The 18,367-nt window shown below is 52.1% G+C and overlaps 1 protein-coding gene across 1 annotated transcript in view; it reads right to left on the bottom strand.

The window, feature by feature from the left end:
- Nucleotides 1-17,830, bottom strand: part of PPP2R5D (protein phosphatase 2 regulatory subunit B'delta) — a 42,442-nt gene extending 24,612 nt beyond the window's left edge. The window contains exons 1-8 of the mRNA XM_026653246.2: nucleotides 17,798-17,830; nucleotides 17,306-17,392; nucleotides 6,677-6,872; nucleotides 4,712-4,911; nucleotides 4,143-4,253; nucleotides 2,805-2,897; nucleotides 1,342-1,472; nucleotides 880-939 (exon numbers count right to left, since the gene is read on the bottom strand). Of these exons, the coding sequence (XP_026509031.2) occupies nucleotides 880-939; nucleotides 1,342-1,472; nucleotides 2,805-2,897; nucleotides 4,143-4,253; nucleotides 4,712-4,911; nucleotides 6,677-6,872; nucleotides 17,306-17,392; nucleotides 17,798-17,830 (911 nt within the window). The remainder of the gene's footprint in view (nucleotides 1-879; nucleotides 940-1,341; nucleotides 1,473-2,804; nucleotides 2,898-4,142; nucleotides 4,254-4,711; nucleotides 4,912-6,676; nucleotides 6,873-17,305; nucleotides 17,393-17,797) is intronic.
- Between the last annotated feature and the right edge of the window lie 537 nt (nucleotides 17,831-18,367).

The following is an 18,367-nucleotide window of genomic DNA, read 5'->3' as shown; positions in this document are numbered from 1 at the left end:
AACCAGCCCCAGCCCTACCACACCACATTAACATCTCCAGGAAGGACCTGGCTTCAGGGCTGCAGTCACTAGGGCCCCAGCCCCAGGGGACCCTGAAAATGTGTCCTGAAAAGCACATTCCCTCCAGTGAAGGCCAATCACATGCAGAGTGGGAAATCCCACACCACAGCGTGAGCTGGGCCTTGAAGAGGGCTCAGCTGCCCCCATGCCACACTTAGCTCCAGGAGATGAGTTCTGCAGTAATGTGTCAAGGATCACATGATTAAGCCAGGCCGACTGGGGCGCCGAACCGAGATGGACTCTGGGGTGAGCAGCCCTGGCAGTAGTGCTCTACAGAAGAGCAGGAGGACTGGAGTGTTGGAAGAGGCCCTGGGAAGGAGATGCAGGAGCGTGGTTGAGGCTATGGGGCAGAAAGCCCAGCTGTTCAGAGTTCCCTGGGCTGGGATTCCACCTAGGCGGGCAGGTGTGGGTCCCTCCTGCGCTGCCAGTTGACGTGATGTTGCAGTGACCTCTAAACAGAAGGGATATGGAGAGACTGGGCAGAGCCCGGCAGAAGAGTGGCTGGGGATGGAAGGGCTGTGCCCAGACTGGAGAGGGGCACTCTTTACCTGTGCCTGTGTTTGGACTCTGATACCCGGGAAGGAGCAGACTTGTGTAAATTAGCTGGAGGGCTGAGTCAGCTCAGCAACCCAACTGTGCTGGAAGGCTGAGAGAACCAACATGTGTGAGGGGAAACTGAGGCAGCAGATGGGCCTGAAGGCAGATTGGGTAAGTCCCTGCTACACCACACAATACACTAGGCGAGGTCCCACCCTGCTCAGAAGCCCTGGAGCTCCTAGCAGTGGTAGAAGAAACACAGAAAGGGAGAAATGCCCTTACCTGCCCAAGATCTCCAGCAGCTCTGCAATCCCATTGTGATGCTCTGTTTCATAGATAAACCTGAGAAGAAGGGAGAGGGATGGGAGAGGAGAGGAGTCATTGCCAAGCACAGGACACAGCTCCCCGAAAGAGATGACAGGATTCAGGAAGAGGACAGGATTGTCCACGCTACACAAGAGTGGGTAAGGGATCAGCCCAGGCTCCCAGATCAGCAGTGGGCTGCTTTGGGGCATGACCGGGGGAAGAAAGCCCTATCATTTCCCACATCAGTCAGAGGCATTCCGCATGACTGAATCCTCACTACCCTTGTAGCACAGGCAAATACTATCCCCATGTCCAGAGACACAACCTAACTCGCCCAGTCACTGGCGGGGCCGGGAACAGACGGAATGCTCCGGCTTTGCTTCCCCCAGGTCCTCCAAGCCCGTTCCCAGCATCGCTGGGCCTGGCAGAACAGCTCACCTGTAAAAGATGTTGTTGATCTGCCGCCTCACGTACGCTCGCAAGCCCAGGAACTTCCCGTAAATCCGGTGTAAGATGGTCTTCAGGAAGTCCCGCTCTCTGGGATCTTCACTGTCGAACAAATCCAGCAGCTGTGGAAAGAGGGATTCAGTTAGTCCTGAGGCGCTCTCCCCTGGACATGGGCTGCCGACCGCACAGGGGAAAGTGTCTGCTCATCGGTGTAAGTAGGTTCCAGTTTGGAGCGCACCCCTCTGCACGCAGTGCACGCTGGTGCCTCCCCACGGTCAGCCACGTCTAGTGTCGCCAGCAGCTGCTCAGACTCCTGTAGCAGAGCAAAGGCTGTGCCAGTGCCGGCTCCTGAGTTTGCCTCTCCTCACGCAGCCCAGCTCTAGGGCAGGGGAAACCCTTGCTGCTCTCCCAGTCCCTCAGGGACCTTCTCTTTGGAAGCAGCTTCTAGAGTGAGTTTCAATGGCAGCAACCCATGCAGGTTCCCCAAGAGCTCCTCCAGTGAGGGGATGGAGGAAGGTGGAGCTGCCCAGACACTGCATAAGAACATAAGAGCGGCAAGACTGGGTCAGACCAACGGTCCCTCTAGCCCAGAATCCTGTCTTCCGACAGTGGCCAATGCCAGGTGCCGCAGAGGGAATGAAGAAAACAGGTTATCATCAAGTATCAGAGGGGTAGCCGTGTTAGTCTGAATCTGTAAAAAGCAACAGAGGGTCCTGTGGCACCTTTAAGACTAACAGAAGTATTGGGAGCATAAGCTTTCATGGGTAAGAACCTCACTTGCATCTGAAGAAGTGAGGTTCTTACCCACGAAAGCTTATGCTCCCAATACTTCTGTTAGTCTTAAAGGTGCCACAGGACCCCCAGGTTATCATCAAGTGATCCATTTCCTGTCGCCCATTCCCAGCTTCTGGCAAACAGAGGCTAGGGACACCTTCCCTGCCCACCCTGGCTAATAGCTATTGATGGACCTATCCTCCATGAACTTATCTAGTTCTTTTTTGGACCCTGTTATAGTCTTGGCTTTCACAACATCCTCTGGCAAAGAGTTCCACAGGTTAACTGTGTGTTGTGTGAAGAAATACTTCTTTTGTTGTTGTTGTTTTAAACCTGCTGCCTATTAATTTCATTTGGTGACCCCTAGTTCTTGTGTTATGAGAAGGAGTAAATAACACTTCCTTATTTACTTTCTCCACACCCGTCATGATTTTATAGACCTGTATCATATCCCCCCTTAGTAGTTTCTTTTCCAAGTTGAAAAGTCCCAGTCTTGTTAATCTCTCCTCATATGAAAGCTCTTCCATACCCCTAATCATTTTTGTTGCCCTTCTCTGAACTAAGCCTACTACCCATCCCCTCTGAGGAGGCCATGGGGGCTGCTTGAGCAGCGATATGCAGCATGTCTGCTAAACACCCCTTCACGAGAGCATGGGGAGGGGGAAGCTGGAACTACTTACTGACAGTACAAACTTCTGGTCAATGTATTTCTTGGCTATATTTGGCTGAAAGTCGGGCGACTCCAGGAACCGCAGGAAGAATTCATACACCAGCTGAGGAGAGCAAGAGGAGGCTTTTTAAAAAAAGAAAAGCTTTACTTAATTCTTCATGCTTTACACACGTCAACGATGTTCCTTTTCCCATCCGATCAGTAAAAGGCTAAAGATTTTGAATGGTGGCTTGTTACAGCAGGCGTCACCAGCGCTAATGTGCCAGGAAACAATTAACAGTTGAATGTTCTAACAGTGGAGAAGAGTTTTGTTAGCATCTGACGCCTGAGCCCCACCCCCTTTACCAACACAACACACATCCCTAGGTACGCTGCACCAATGGGTAATTACCCCACATGGTTATAAAACTGTCTCTCGTTTCCACTGTGAGTATTTCTCACTTCAGCTTCCAGCCACTGGCTCGTCTTCTGCCTTTGTCTGCTAGATCAAACAGCCCTCTGCTAACAGATACCATCGCTGTGCGTAGGTACTTGCAGAACCTGATCTGATCAAGTTCTCTTAACCTTTTCTCCGAGCTCTGTTGCTAGATTGATTTTTTTTTTTTTATTGCTGCTTCCACCACATCCCCTTTTCCCCAGAATACTACTCAGTTTTCAATACGTATCCGGGTCCATGCCTGAGGAACGGTGGCTCTGCTCTGAGCATCTAGAAGAGAGTCCGTGAGCACCTCCCAGTTTGTGCTCTCATGTCTCTGCTGAAATGTTTGCTCCCCATCAGTTTTGCTTATAATTATTTTTGCCGGCTAAAATGTTAAGTAAATGGTCTGGGTGTCCAAGCACGGCTCTTATGGGGACCAAATAGGCCTCACCCACTGAGGAGGCTTGAGGCTCCTGGCCAGCAGGCTTGGGAGGAGTGGGGGGGAAGAGGAAGAAGCAGCAGCACTAGTTCCTCTCGCGGGAGCTGTCTCTCACCCTCCTGGGCCAGAGGGAGGGGAGCAGAGGCTTGGGGCTTCTGAGAGAGAGAAAAAATGAAGGGGGGATTCCCAAAGGTCCTAACTTCAAAAATGCAAGACCCCCTAAGCTCCTCAGAATAGCCGTTCGTTCCCAGCCCGCACCAACATCCCTGGGGCTAAGCTGCAGAATCCAAGGCCTCATTTCCTGTGCTGACCCCCAAGGAAAGGGAGGGTAAAAGTATCCGCAGGGGGAGGATATTTGAAATCTGTGCTTGGAAAGCTCAGTACCTTCCCTCCCACTCCTACCTCTTGGCATCCGTCACCTAGCCAGGCGGCCCCTTGCAATCCATTCACCCACCGTGACCTGAAAATGAGGCTGGCAGACTCTCTCTCACCTGGAGGTGTGGCCAGGCAGCTTCTAGTGTGGGTTCATCCTCCTCGGGGTCAAACTCTGCTCCGGTTGGATTGGATGAGGGGGGGAGGGTCCGGAAGAGGTTCACTGAAAACTGAAGTGAGAAGGCGGATGAGTGACCTTTCCACACCTTCCCTTTGGCCCACGGACACTGACATTCTCGCAGTGCCCAGAGCTGATGCTCTTTAGAACTGTTCCCAAACACCTCTCGCTCTGGAGGCCAAAGGGTTACAGCCGCCATGCTGACGTCAAACACCTCCAGTGCTGTCTGTGCTGCAGACAAACACCTTTGGCGGCTCTATACCCCTCCTATACCCCCACCCTCCACCCACACACCCCAGTCATTCTCTGGATGGCTAATAAGGGTCCAAAGATGTCATGGTCATGTTCCTCCTGAGCAAGTTATTCTTCCTCTCTCCAGCTGCCCCCATTTATATCTCTCACTACGTCCAATTTCTAGGCATGCAGACAGAAGCCTCTTCCAGTCCTGACTGCCCTGGCACCTGCTGGGGGGCGATCACAGAAAACCGGCCATAGTCCTGCTAGTCCTACCATGATGACAGCTTCAGGGTAGATGGCCTCGGTGACGACATCCCGGTTATGCGTGATGTACTCCACCATCTCATTGAGACCAGCTCGCTTCACCTCCTTGAACTTCAAGTCACTGAGTGGGTCGGAGATGAAGTCGAAGAGAACACAGCATTGTCGCAGCTTCTGTATGAAGAGCTCTTCTCGTTCATGAGCGGGAGCATCTGGCAGGGACAGCAAAGCACGTTTCACCTCTGTGCTAACAACTCCCAGGCAGAACATCTATCTACGGTACTTACACAGCCTCCACTACTGTAGTTCCAAGAGCCTCAGTATGTACTGTATTTATCCTCATGGGAGGCAGGGAAGTGCTGTTATCCCCATTATACAGGTGGGGAACTGAGGCAGGCAGACAGACGAAGGCTCGGTCTACACTGGAAAGTGTTACCAGTTATACAGATCTAGTTACACACACACACACACTTATTCTGGTATATGAGTGGCTTCCCAAGCAACGTAATTTAAACTGAAAAAAGGCTCTCTTAAATGGAATAAGAGTGTCCACATGCGGGCTCTCATCTACCACAGTCTGTGTAGCTTTCACCTCCTCTTAGGATATGCCTATACGGTTATCAAGGGGCATGACTGCAACTCATGTAGACACACCGAGCTAGCTTTAAATCTAGCTAGCTGCGGGACTGCCACGGGCTATCCCCATGACTAATTACCAGGGTTCTGGCAGGCTTGGCCAGCCTATGCTGAAGCACGTACTGCCACGACTTGGCTGCTCTGGTCCCCGAGCTAGCTAGATTAAAGCCAGCTCAGTATGTCCACTCAAGCCACAATCACCCCCTGGGATTGCAACATAGACACGGCCCGTGATCGTGCCATGTCACGGGGTGAACTGAACTCCCCTCTTCCCTGCGTCTGTGTTCTTCTCAGAACATATGACTAGTGGCTGCGAGCGAGGCAGCAAGCAGGAAATAGAAGGCAGGTCCCTGCTCCCCAATAAGCAGGGAGATCTGGAGAGTACAACAGCCCGCTGCAGGGTGAGGGGTGCGCAAGAGATAGTCACTGTGGTCTGGGTGGGATCTACACTGGGGTTCCCAGTTGAGAGGGAGCTGAGAAAGCGGGTGAGCCAGGCTGGGAAGCAGCTCTGGAGGAACAATCAAGTAGAATGTGGAGGCTGGAGTGAATGGCCCCTTTGCTGCACAGGGGCCCAGGTCTGGACCCCAGGGTAGAGGTAGAACCTAGACTCTCCTACTCCTCAGCTGCACCACCTTTGGAGGGGGAATGTAGCTAAGCCCCACAGTCAAGGGGAGGAGCTCTGTAAACCCCTAGTAGCAAGGGGAAGTGCTCTAAACTCCTGGGAGAAGCCTGAGGGCACACACTGATGCTAAAGAGAGGGCTGTGGCTGGACCTGCTGGAGACCCTATCCGTCTGGCAGAACACTCACGGGGTTCCTTCTGCTTCCTCTGAACGGGAGGACTCATACTGTGGTTGCAGGGCTCAGCTTCTGCCTATCACACCGACCAGTATTGTCTCATTGTTTGCTTGTACTTCCCATCTGTCTACACCCATTTGTCGTCTCTGGTCCTGGGGCAGGGACTGTCTTTTTGTTCTGTGTTTGTGCAGCGCCTAGCACAGGGAGGGGCCTAAGAGAATACAAACAACAAGCTACCCTATCACCAGAGGGGGACTGGGGCAGCATAAGGACCCTGTGACACAGCTGCAGCCAGACAGCAATGGGCAAGGAACCCTGGATCCTCCGTTGTAGCGCCGCACTGGAAGCTCTCAGCCCCCAACGGCTGAGGAAGTGGCAGCTCCTTTCACTATGGCACTGCAGGCATCAAGGCTAGCATGACTATTGCTGGGCTGTCTCCAAAGTGACCGCTGAAACTGCAGCTGTTCTGCCTCGAGAAGGTTTCCAGTGAGCCAGGCAGCCCTGAGACTTAGACATATGCACCCCCAAACCTGCCATGTCCTTACCTTTGAGGGCAGGGAGCTTTTGCAGTTCCCTGTTTTTGGTCAGGTTGAAGCGGGAGGAGCTGTGCCGTCGCTCCTTCTTTACAATCTGGGGTCCTCCGGAGTACTTGATCTTATTCAGCTGCGTTGGCGGGGGGGTGCTGTTACTGGGGCGCTTATTTGAAGTCGGTGGTGGCGGCTGCTGCTGCTGCTGCTGGACCTGACAGGGGAGATCAAGAAGAGAATAGGACAACCCAGAGCCCCAGATCTCAGCTCTAGCAACCTGATCCACAAGCATGTGGTGGGCTATAGTTTCACAGGTTGTTTACCAAGACGAGACACTGTCAGCCTCTTCTTGAACGGAAGAAAATCTAGCAGCTCGAATTATGGGGAAAAAACAGGGGGGCCTAGACAATAACTCAGAGCAGGGTCCAGCAATCATGCCATGTATGCCTGGCAACTACAGCAAGTTTGTGTCCATCTGCGTTGAATGTCCCTCTTGCTATCGGCCGCTGGGAGCATTCAGTCGGTAATTCTAATCTTGGCGTGCTGCTTTTTCCCTTAACATTTCCATGTCTAATTTTAAAGTGGAGCATGTCCTACTTTTCCAATTAATCTATTCTGAATTCATTTAGAAAATAAAGCGTTAAAGCTGCCCCATACTGAACTGGAGGCAGAGCTACAGTCGGTGATTAATTTCGGCAGTATTCACCATCTGGAGGATGCCTCTTTCGGACATTCCTTTGTACACTTCCAGCAGTAAAATCCAAGTTAGCAGTGTAAACTGCAGGGGGAGGAGGAGCCAGAAACCAAATCATGCTACCCCCTGCATTTTATCAAACTTGACTTGTCATTAATAACTAACTTTCTTCTGTCTCCTCTCCCTGCTTCCATACACTTCTGTAACTCATCCCCTCACCATCCAGCAGGGTGTGGGTTATTTCCGTTCTGAAGTGTCCACATTTTTTAGGTCACAAAACAAACGTCGATGAGTGCAATGGGTTTCCCACCCTGATGCACACTCTGGCCCAGATTTTCCAAGAGCCAGTGCCCAACCCCTACTATTGAAGCACCTAAGGGAAGGGACCAGTTTTTCCAAAGAGCTCAGAACCCAGGAGCTCTCAATGGGACTCTGGCTACTTCATTTAAGAGCTTTTCTTTTTGGACAATCTGTCCCACTGTGGTCCAGATTCTGCCCTCATTTACCCTCACCTGACCCTGGAATGTGTTTTCCCCATTTTCCTGTTCCTGAGCCCAATCCTGAAAACTCTTCCTCACCCGAGTATTGCCACTGACTGCAGGGAGGGGACTGGGTGGGTAAGGACTACTTGTGTCAGCATCAGGCCCTCTGTATGCCTCTGATTTCACTCCGACCCTAACCTCAGGTTCTTATGCTGATGCCCTAACTGCATAAAAGCAACCCGTCTGGCAGCCCCTACAGCTGTTTGTGGGGTGCTTTCCCTCATTGCCTTGCTCCCAACACTGGGCTCGCCACCCCACACCCTCCCAGACTGACCCCAGCCCAGGCGAGCCAGGAGGAGGGAGGGCACAGACAGGGATTGGACCCCTGCAGGATGACAGGGCTCCACTCGAGGGGGGCCAAACAATTCCACCCCAGGGAGAGGAGGGGGCGTCAGAGTGGGTGCTCTGCATAGGGAGCAGGGGCAGTTGGGGGTCAGGGATAGAGGGGGGCGGGGTGGGTGCTCTGCATGGGGAGCGGGGGGAGGTCAGGGTGTCAGGGCTAGAAGGGGGTGGGGTGGGTGCTCTGCATGGGGAGCGGGGGAGGTCAGGGTGTCAGGGCTAGAAGGGGCATGGTGAGGTCGGGGTGTCAGGGCTAGAAGGGGGCAGGGTGGGTGCTCTGCATGGGGAGCGGGGGGAGATCGGGGTGTCAGGGATAGAAGGGGGAAGGGTAGGTGCCCTGCATGGGGAGCGATGGGACCAGCCGGGTCCAGGCTGGGAAGAGGGGTCCTGGCCATTCGTGTCTCTCTCCCCAGATGCTGCTGCTCTCAAGTCTCAGCCCGTTCACGGCAGTTCCTACTTTCTCCCTGGCCCAATCCCAGGCACTGCAGTGGCCACTCCAGCTCCTCTGCGTCCCACTCCCACCTCCACCCACAACAGCCACTCAGCCCTGCCCAGCCTGAGTCACCGGCCTGGCTCTGGTAGCGCCCGCTCCGGGGGGAGAGGCACAGGGTGTGACGTGCGGTAAATGGAAGACGGTTGTGTGGCTGTGCCGCTGAGCACTTTACTGGGAACGCCTGTGAGAGGGTGGCCAAAACACCTCCCAGCCACCTGTGCCTTTGAATAAGAAACAAGTAAGGTAGCCCCTAAACATTGCAAAGCCAGACCAGGCCCCCCGTAATTCGAGCACTGAGCTTTCTCTGATGCCCCTGCTCCTGAGCACATCCTACAAACCCCTGCGTCCCTCCCGTCCAGTCTGTTGTACTTACAGCACCCGTGCAAAGTAAAACTCACTCGCTGGGTGTGTCCAGACATGCCACGGGATAGCAGTCTCTGCTGCAGAGCTCACAGCCTAGGTTTATGTCGCTTGTATCTTGTCAGAGAGGGGGAACGAGAACTTTCTGTGCCACCAGCAGCAACCACACAGCCATTGTCAGAGTCCTGTGTGCATGACAGCACAGGGAACTCCTGAGAACCATGAGATGGTAGCTGGGGAGACTGTGTGAAGGGACTTGGAGAAGGAGCCCCAAAGGTGGCACAGAGCACCCTGGATACCAAGGTGAATGCTCCAGAGACAGAAAGGGATGGATACTGGGTCAGTCTAAAACCCGCTTTGCTCTGCTCCTTTGTTGTGAGAGCGAAGTAACTGCCCCCCACCCCCATTCCAGCAGCCATTCCTCCATGCTGTGCGGTCATTGCCTACTCAGCCTCCCTTCCATCGCTCTGCCCGACCCTGCCTCATCTCAGACACCGCTCTCTTCCGCAGCCTCGCTCGTTGTGCCTTCTTCCACGGCCGGCCTTGCAGCTGAGAGTCTTCCTCTGTGCAAGCCAGCTGTACTCCCCTCTCCATCTTCCGCCCCCTACTCCTCTAGGGCCTGCTGGAAGCGCCTAGGGACATAACTGCAGGAACTGGGGGTGCTGCAGCACCCCCTGGCTAGCAGCGGTTTCCATCATATCCAGGGTTTACAGTTTGGTTCAATGGCTCTCGGCACCGTCACTATACACATTGTTCCAGCTCCCCGCCTAGGGAGGTCCTAGGTCATTGTATTTACCTAGCACTCCATCACATGCAATAGCACCAGAGGATGCGCCAGGATGAGGAGCTGCTATGCAAGCCTCAGCCCATCACTCCTCCACCCCACCAAACCTCCATCACACCACTTCTGCCTCTCCTGTGAGCCCTGTCCCCCGAGCCCCTAGTAAGCCACCCCCTCCCTGATGCCCAGAGGTGCTGCCCAACACGGAGACTCAAGGGCAGAGGGTGTGAGGCAGGCCAGGCTGGATGTGGGGCACCCCACCATTAACCTCTTTCCACACTGAAGTTAAAGTCTGCGTGCGTGGGAGCAAGGGATGGAAAATACAGGATTCCTGAAATCGACACAGAACAGGAAACCAGGCTTTGGAACTCCACCCTGGAGACTGGTCTGCCTGGGACAGCTACGCAATGAGCACAGGCCTGCTGTGACTTGCCACTGGACTCTCGTACATTGAGGGCTGCCTGGCGATGCCCGGAGCACAACTGTCCAAGCAGCTCTCACACAGCAGAGCATGCAGATGTCCATGCAGAGAAAGGCTCAGCTCAGAAACGGCATGGCAAGGCTTTTTTGGACTTGTTTCTTTGGTGGATTAATGTCAAAAGACCTTTCAAGAGTGAGTTTTAGAGGGGTGCACTTGGCACTGGGAGGGATAGCCTGGAAGAAAGAGCAAAGAGAAGAGCGAGGATACCCCATTTCCACAGCTCAGCCAGGAGAAGGGAGGATACAAAGGGGGCAGGTACCCAAGAAGTTTGCGGGGAGCAACGACGCAGGAGGAAATGAGAGCAGACGCAGGACTAGGTGGAGTTGTGCAGAATACGGACCACGAGTTTGCGTGGAAGGAGAAAGGAAACTGAGGGAGGTGGGGGATTGACATGACTAGAGCAGTGGGACGTCAGCAATGTAGGTGGAGAGCAGGCACAGTAACAGAAGTGGGAGATGACCAGAGCACGAAGGCTCTTATAACCAGGCTGGAAAGGATGGGTTTTAGGAGAGATTCCTGAGTGAGGGCTGGCAACCTAGATACAGGGAGAGGAGAGGTGGGTGACAGAGGAAGTGCTGAGTGCTGGAGAAGGGACAAGGGGAAAGAAGAAGAGCTAACAGCGGGACATCAAGGGAGACATTTTGGAGGCACTTGGATGCAAGGCTGAACAAGGAAAATCTGAAAGTCATCGGGTCAAAGGCGGTCACTGACCTCCCTTCCCCTATAGGGGATGAAGTCCTAGGAATAAGATGTAGAAGGAAGAGAGACATGGCGGAGAAGTAGCCAAAAGGAGACCCTGAAAGAACAATTGCAGAGACAGGAACCAGCTGCACCCTCCAGAAGCTTGGCGCAAAGGGGAGGAGGGAGGTGAGGTGCTGGAGGGGGAGTACAGCTGGCTTGCACAGAGGTAAACAGGTCAAAGGAAGGTTTGGAGACCAGGGCACAGTTGACTGCTCAAGAAAACAAATCCTACGAGAGAGGGAGGAATGGGTGTGGGAGGCGGTGGGAGTAACAGAAGGGAAGGGTGCAGGGGACATGCCAGAGGATTAAAGGCTAGAGAGCCCCTTGAAGATTGAGCCTGAGGGAGGGACGGATGCCAGGCGGGCACACAGCACAAGCTGGCTGGACTTCCTGACAATGCCAGTGTGTTGCAGGGCAGAGGCAAGCCAGCAGCGGAGAAGAGATGATCCACGCAAGGCGCAGGAGGTGATCAGCAAGGAAAGGCTGAGCCGTTTAGCAAGGAAGAGGGCACAGAACAGAGGTCTCGCCAAAGAGGCCTTCCCAGGCACTCAGTGGTGCAGGAGCGTCATAGCGGACACACGGGGTGAGTGGGCAGGGAAACAATTACTGAGCAGGATGCTCATTTGGGCCAGTGGCTGCTCACAAGACACCAGCACGTCCCCATCACTCCGACCTGCTAAATCACGTTTCAAGTCAGCAGAAATGTTACTTTCCTAACAGATTTCCACATAGGCCATTGCTGTAGCTGTCTCAGCGGCTGCTTGTTTGCCTGTGGGGGGGTGAGCTGGCCCACGTAATGAAGGTCGGAGATGAGGCACTAGCAGGAGGTGCTATGAAGCTATTGGGGATGTGAGGCTATTCTAGTACGAGGCTATTCCTGAATATTGATCTCTCATTTGATGCCTTAGGCCACTGAGTCCATTTGGCAGGATTCCCACTGGACACTTCCTAGAGTCCCAAAGTTCAGTTCTCCCCGTGACTATCCAGCCCTCGGAATAGCCTTAGCAACCGACAGGTTTGTTCAAACACCGCTAAGGAACTTACAAAGAAGGGAGCTCTCCAAGCTAGTCTATGCCCTTCGCACAGGGCAGAAGAAAAGGCAGACAGTCCACAGGACGGGCCAGCCTGAGGGAGAGACGTTACAGCCAGAAACAAGGAGGAACCCAAATGGCCTTAACCCTGGAAACACTCTGCGGGAAGCAGGGCAGGAAACAATACAGTACTTTCAAAAGACATCTGAAACTGACGGGCTCTCCCGTCTCCTGGTCCCCCCTTCTCACCTGGAGAGGCGACAGGGAACTCTGCCAGCTCAGAGAGCACGCTGCATACGAACAGGGTCTGGCTGTAGTCACTTCATTAGGAGTCTGGGAAGGGCCTTGCTACTTTACGACTCCTGCTTTTGAAGAGCCTTGAATAGCTGCTGTAGAGGGAGGGAAGCACTGCGTAAGGTTTCAACAGCTGGGGAGTCAAAAGAATAGCGAAGATTTGCTGGCTGGAGAAAAGTCCAACAGAGACATCCTGAGAACACACAGAACTCCTCTCTGCGCAGGGAGGGGCGCTGTGCACTCCCAGCTCAGGCTGGGGATGCGGGGCTGATAGTTATTCCTTCACACGGCTGTGCTCTGAAAGATTTTAGTGGAAATCAGCACCAGGCGGACTTCTTACTCTCATCACGCACTACCCGTGTAGGTTTGTTGTCCCACAGGTTTGCCAGCAGAGCCAGCCCATCGGGGTCCCCCACCCACTCCTGACTGGGCCAGGGGACGGGGGGGAAATGCAAACTCAGAAGACGATTCTGCATTTTCTTCTAAAGAGTTTCTAGCCTTGAAAATGCAGCAGACATAAATGGATCACTGAAGCTGAAAGCTTGTCACTTAATGCACAGAGATGTCCACCTTAAAAACCCTTCTCTCCAGATTAACACTGCTCAGCCGCTGGCTGGTCTCTGAGAAGAATGAGGCTGGGCACTCATCTCCTAGCCGGATAAGACAGACTTAGATGCCTTCACACTACACCAAGGCAAGGCAGCTCAGGGAGGCTGTTACGCTACACTATTCCCCTCTGAAGGCTGCTTTAAAAACGAACGTCAACGTTTGACTCAGTGAGTGTGGAAGCTACCTCCTCCCGGCACAGCCCCCTTGCTCAGGCCCAGAGGACATGCCAGCCACCACCAAAGCTAAGTTCGGGTTCTCCACTCTCACAGACTCTTCCTCCCCATAGCCAGACCCTCCCTCCTCTTCTCCTCCTCCTCCCTGGGAGGCCTTCATGTATCCACGGATAAGCCCCAGGCCCTTGAACTACACTTCATCCTGGACTCCCAGAGCCTGCATGTCATTCTCCCAGCCACACCCTTGAGCTCACAGGCTCCCCTCTCCGTGCTCTCACATACTCCAGCCACTCCTATTTGTGGCAGAATGCTCTCTCCGCTGCCTCACCCCTTGGTATGCAATCCTGCCTCACAGTTTTCTCAAGCTCCTAAGCTCACCAAGTTTTTCAGCCCAGATTTGCTGTCAGCCCCTTCTTTGCTGACTCTTCTTCTCCAGCCCCTGGAGCCGATACATACAAGTGTCTCTTCTACTGCCTTTAGCCAACTGCCTCTATTAAAATCCACCTCCCACACCTGAAGCAACCCTAGTTCAATCAGCTGCAGACTTCCCAGTGTACTGCAGTGACAAGTCCCACAGAAACGCCTCTGAAGTGCATGAGACAGCAACTCAAAGAACAACAGGCCTGTCCCTGAGCCCCATGAGTTGGGAATCTCATCCCTGGCTCTCCCGAGCTGCTTTCCAGGCTGCAGAGCAACTTCTCCATCCTGCCTTCCTTCCAATGCGCTGGCAAGCCTCCCTCCCGCTTCCAGGCCATTAATTCTCTTCCACCCACCCACCTCACCTGCCCCTCCCAGGCTCTCTCTGGCTAGAGATGAGTAACTCTCCTCCTCCTCATTCCCCCAGCTAATACTGAAATGATTTGCAGCAGCATCTCCTCCCCCAAGATCTGCACTGACACCTTCTCCCATCATCATCCAGTCCCTAAAGGAAACCACTTCCCCAGAGGTCCCTTTCTCCCCCATCTCCCCAGATTTACTCCTGAGACTCCTAGCACTGGTAACTTCTCTTTCGGAGCAAAGTAGGCACCTTACAAGCCCCGTGCCTATCTACTAAGTGCTGCTGCCACTTGACCGTTGATACTTTCACCTTAGCTCAGTGACCTCTTGACCAGGTAGAAATGAATGTACATCTTATAGGAACTAATCCTGCATCCTTTTGCTTTCCCGCATCACTGGCATTGCTGAATGTTTTGAAGGGCTGGCGGGTCTTTGCACTCGCATATGGATTTCAAGGTTTCCCTTCTCCAGTATAGATCCATGATTGGCTTGCATGGTAGTTTTATTTGCTCGTCCACGACAGCGGAATTCACCACTTGCTTACAGCACAGGCGTCAAAGTGCTGAAACCAAGGGCTTAGTGCAGGTTCCCAAGCCTGCTGCCAGCCCCTCACCTGCCTCACCCTCCTGTAGACCTGCCAGAAAAGTCCCAATCCGCTGCACCTGTAAAGTCCGCCAGAGCAGGGCTTCTCTGCGGAGAGCCTTAGCCTGTTGGGAAAATGCTTTGTTCTGGAAGCAGAATCTGAAACTCTGTTTGAGAGGCAAGTTTGGCTGAAAGACGCCTGCGTCTTCCTGCGATGTGGTGGGAGGGAACAGGGAGACGTGCTGGAGCAGGGTTGCCCTCTTGCTCTATACAGTACTCATTTAAATGTCTATTGATCACTTCAAAACAGGAAAATTCTCCCCCGCCGCCAAAAAAACCCCCAAAGGAAACAAAACTTCTCTTAAGAAATGCACCTGAGCAACCTCACCTCTCTCAAACCAATCAGTGACAAACTATGAAATCCCCAGTTAGGGCAACATTCAAATCCAGTCCAACTTCAGCCCACATACCTTACCCCTCAAACACATTCATGGACGCTTCACTGACCCAAGCTCCCTTCTGCCTTCCACAAAAAGGATGACACACAATGCACATCTCTTGTTCCATTCACCAACTAATCCATCCTCCAAATATTCAGGTAGTAACAACATGTGACGGACTGCTGACTTACAAGTATGTCTGCTGATAGTTCTGTATGAATGTTTCTGAGAAATAAAAAAAAAAAATTTATTTACTGGAAAAAAAAAAAAAAAAAAAAAAAAAAAAAAAAAAAGGTTACTTGTCAAGAGATGTACTCATCCATTCCATAAGAGAGCGGTCTGCCGCTAAGGGTGAGAGAGCACAAGAGGAAAAACAGTCTTTAACAGAGCCTTACAGGTAACCCTAATGGGAAAGGAGGAGAAGAAACCCACAGTAGGGAGCACACTGCAGAGCTGGCTTCTCCCTCCTCCTGGCCGTATCGCCAAAGGAGAGCTGACGTTCTGCCTCAACAGGCTTGGGGTTTGTTTTGTTGTTTTTTTAAAAACCATTCTAGGTTTCTTCTACCTCCGTAGCAACCAACAGTATTTGCCATTTTGGGTCACTGAAGGAAGCTTGCGAGCGATGCTATTTATACCCTCATACTGCATCACTTGGTCCTTGGAATGCAGCACTGCAGCTTCTCACCAACCTGACTGGGGAACTGCCCAATATTAATTTGGTTGCTTCAGATTGTTGTTGGCCACCTTTGTGTTTGACGACATGAGACTTGGGTTCTTCTGTACAGCGCTGTGGGATCCAAGGATCACGACTGCCGTACAAGAGGAAAGGATTAACTCACGTGGCTGGTGGTGGTGTCCCCTTGCTTCCATCTAGCCAGGAGGAACTAAGGTGGGAAATTGTTTTTAAAACCGTACACACCAAATAAAGGGGAAAATCCAGCATGGGAAAGGAGTGGGGACCAAGAGGCTGAGACTAAAATGGAGCGGAGACCACGGATCACTAAACGGGAGTCCCCAAGGCAAACTACTCCAGCTTCAGACTCTGTTTCAATTACACCTTCGTTTAGGCATAAGCTCTAACACTGGGTTTTCAGAAGGAGCAACTACTATCAGTATAGATGTTGCTTGGGCCGTTTATAAATGTAATGTGTTTATCTTTGGGGATGGGGGGTTATAAATGAATACTCTGTTTTGATGATACACAGCCCCACTGAATTGCTGACTTTTTACCCTTCCTCCCCTCTCTAACTTTAAACAAGTCAATAACCTCTAATTCCCAGGCTAGAGCTATAGTGCAACACATTCCAATTTCTCAAGAACAGCACATAGCGAAGACTTAAGCACACAGCCTCCTAATCGGACTGTACTAGATTGAGATGGAAGTGGGGAGAGTCTTGCCTGAAAAACTAAATTAATGGAAAAAATAAGCATGCCTCCTTAGATGGCGAGTAAAATGCTTTCTGGAGGCTGGGTCTCTATCTCCAGAGCCCAAGACAACCACACTGTTTGAACACTGAATGAGCTCAATCTTACCAAAACATTCATATGTGCCTGAGTTCCTGCTAATTCCAGAAAAACTGTGTGTTAATATGCGACATCATTTGTTATAGCAAGTTACTCTGTATTGACACTACTCCAGATGTGTCTTTCTTGGCAGCATCAGCGCCCAGGGTGCTCTGGGTAGCACTTTTAATATAGAATGTGTGTTTGCATATGTCAGCTCTTCCTCTGCTGAAAGTCAGGGTGTTACAATAGTGAGAAACTCAAACTTCCTCTAGTACCTTCTCCGTATCGCTCAAATCCACCACTTTTCTCCCCATGCTTAATGGAACTCTGATGTCAATTTATCCCTGCACTTGCCTCTCCCTCCCAAGCAAACTGCAAGCTCTCTTCTACCACTCAGTTCGCCTCTCAATAACATTTTGGACCATGCCAAGGAAACTTCTGTTCCATTCAGGATTCCTTCTTTCTGCTAGCTATAGCTTCTCCTCTCCATTGTCCTTGCTCTCAATGCAGGCTTCACTACTGTATTCTAGCCCATCCGCATAGGTGGCTCTGGCATATCTAACTGCGCTCCCCTTCAAGTCTCTATGTCTATGGAATGCCACAGGGTTCAGTTCTCACCCTCTGTCTTTTCCAACTACCTTCCTGCCTCCAACTGCCTCTCTCTACCTTTGACATTAAGTACCACGTTTAAGCGCATTAAGTTCCTTATTCAGCAAAGCTGTTGAAGAGACAATTTGAAAGAAAGATGCCATACAAAAGAGAGGAGTTGTACAGGTGTGATGCTTTGCAAGATGAATGCCTTACCTCCTCTGAATTCTCTGCCCCACCATCCTTCCCACCACTGCTGCCGCTGCTGGGCTTTGTGGTGCTTTTAGCAGACTTTGGAGGCTCCTGGAACAACGAGGAGAGAGCATATTCAGTTGCACTGGGCTTGGAAAAGATTTAATTCCGTTCAGTTAGACACAGGTTTCTGTAGGCTTGGCTACACTGCCCCAATGTTCAGACTACAGGGGTGAAGACAGCAGTGTCTTGTGCACCAAAGTGCTGCCCAATAAATCCCCTGCATGAACTTTGCGGGCGCAAACTAAAAGGTTCCCAGTTCACGTTAACATAGTCCTCTTCAAACAGGGCTACATTAATGTGAACTAGGAACCTTTTAATTGGCACCTGCTGCATCCATACAGAAGAGCTATAGCGCAGTACTTCGGTGCACCAGGCACTACTATTCACACCCCCAGAGTCTGAACCGCAGGATAGTGTAGACATTGCCTATATCTGCTTCACTCTTTCACAGACTGTCACGGAGACACCACCCCAGCAATAATCCATGATCCATGTCTCTTAAAATGAGGGCTCCCAGAGATACTTCCTCTCCTTCACAATGGAGAACTCTGCACCTAGCTAAGGCTGGAGCATCCCAACTGTCCAACTACTACATACGTCATATCCTCTTCCCAGCCAATCTGACTCGGTAACCCACCCCCTGCAGTGTGGAAAGCTGGCTGTTAACCTCCCAAACAGAACCAGGCTACAAGAATGCATTCACACTCCTAAAGATCCGCCCAGCGGACCTGGGGCCTGTCCATAGCCCACCACAGATGGGCGACGGGGAATGCAATGCCAGAAGAGGACAGCAACTGGGGAATTAGTTTAGCTGGTTACAGCACAAACGTTCCTGATGCAACATGTGGCTAAAACACCAGGCCCACGAGAGGGCATCTGACAGCAAAAAAGGTGCAAAGAATTAGCCAACACAGGACTCACAAAGGGGTTGTAATTAAGCCATGAGCTCACCAGGTACAATGGGAAGGGAAGGGACTAAAGAGTGCTTGTGGGGGAAGAAACAGAGAGCACGGGGGGGGGGGG

Source organism: Terrapene carolina, unplaced genomic scaffold (assembly GCF_002925995.2).
Source record: "Terrapene carolina triunguis isolate 2854851 unplaced genomic scaffold, T_m_triunguis-2.0 Scaffold132, whole genome shotgun sequence".
NCBI classification, from domain to species: Eukaryota; Metazoa; Chordata; order Testudines; family Emydidae; genus Terrapene; species Terrapene triunguis.
The sequence above is the reverse complement of the archived record's forward strand: the minus strand, read 5'-3'. Positions and strand labels throughout refer to the sequence as shown.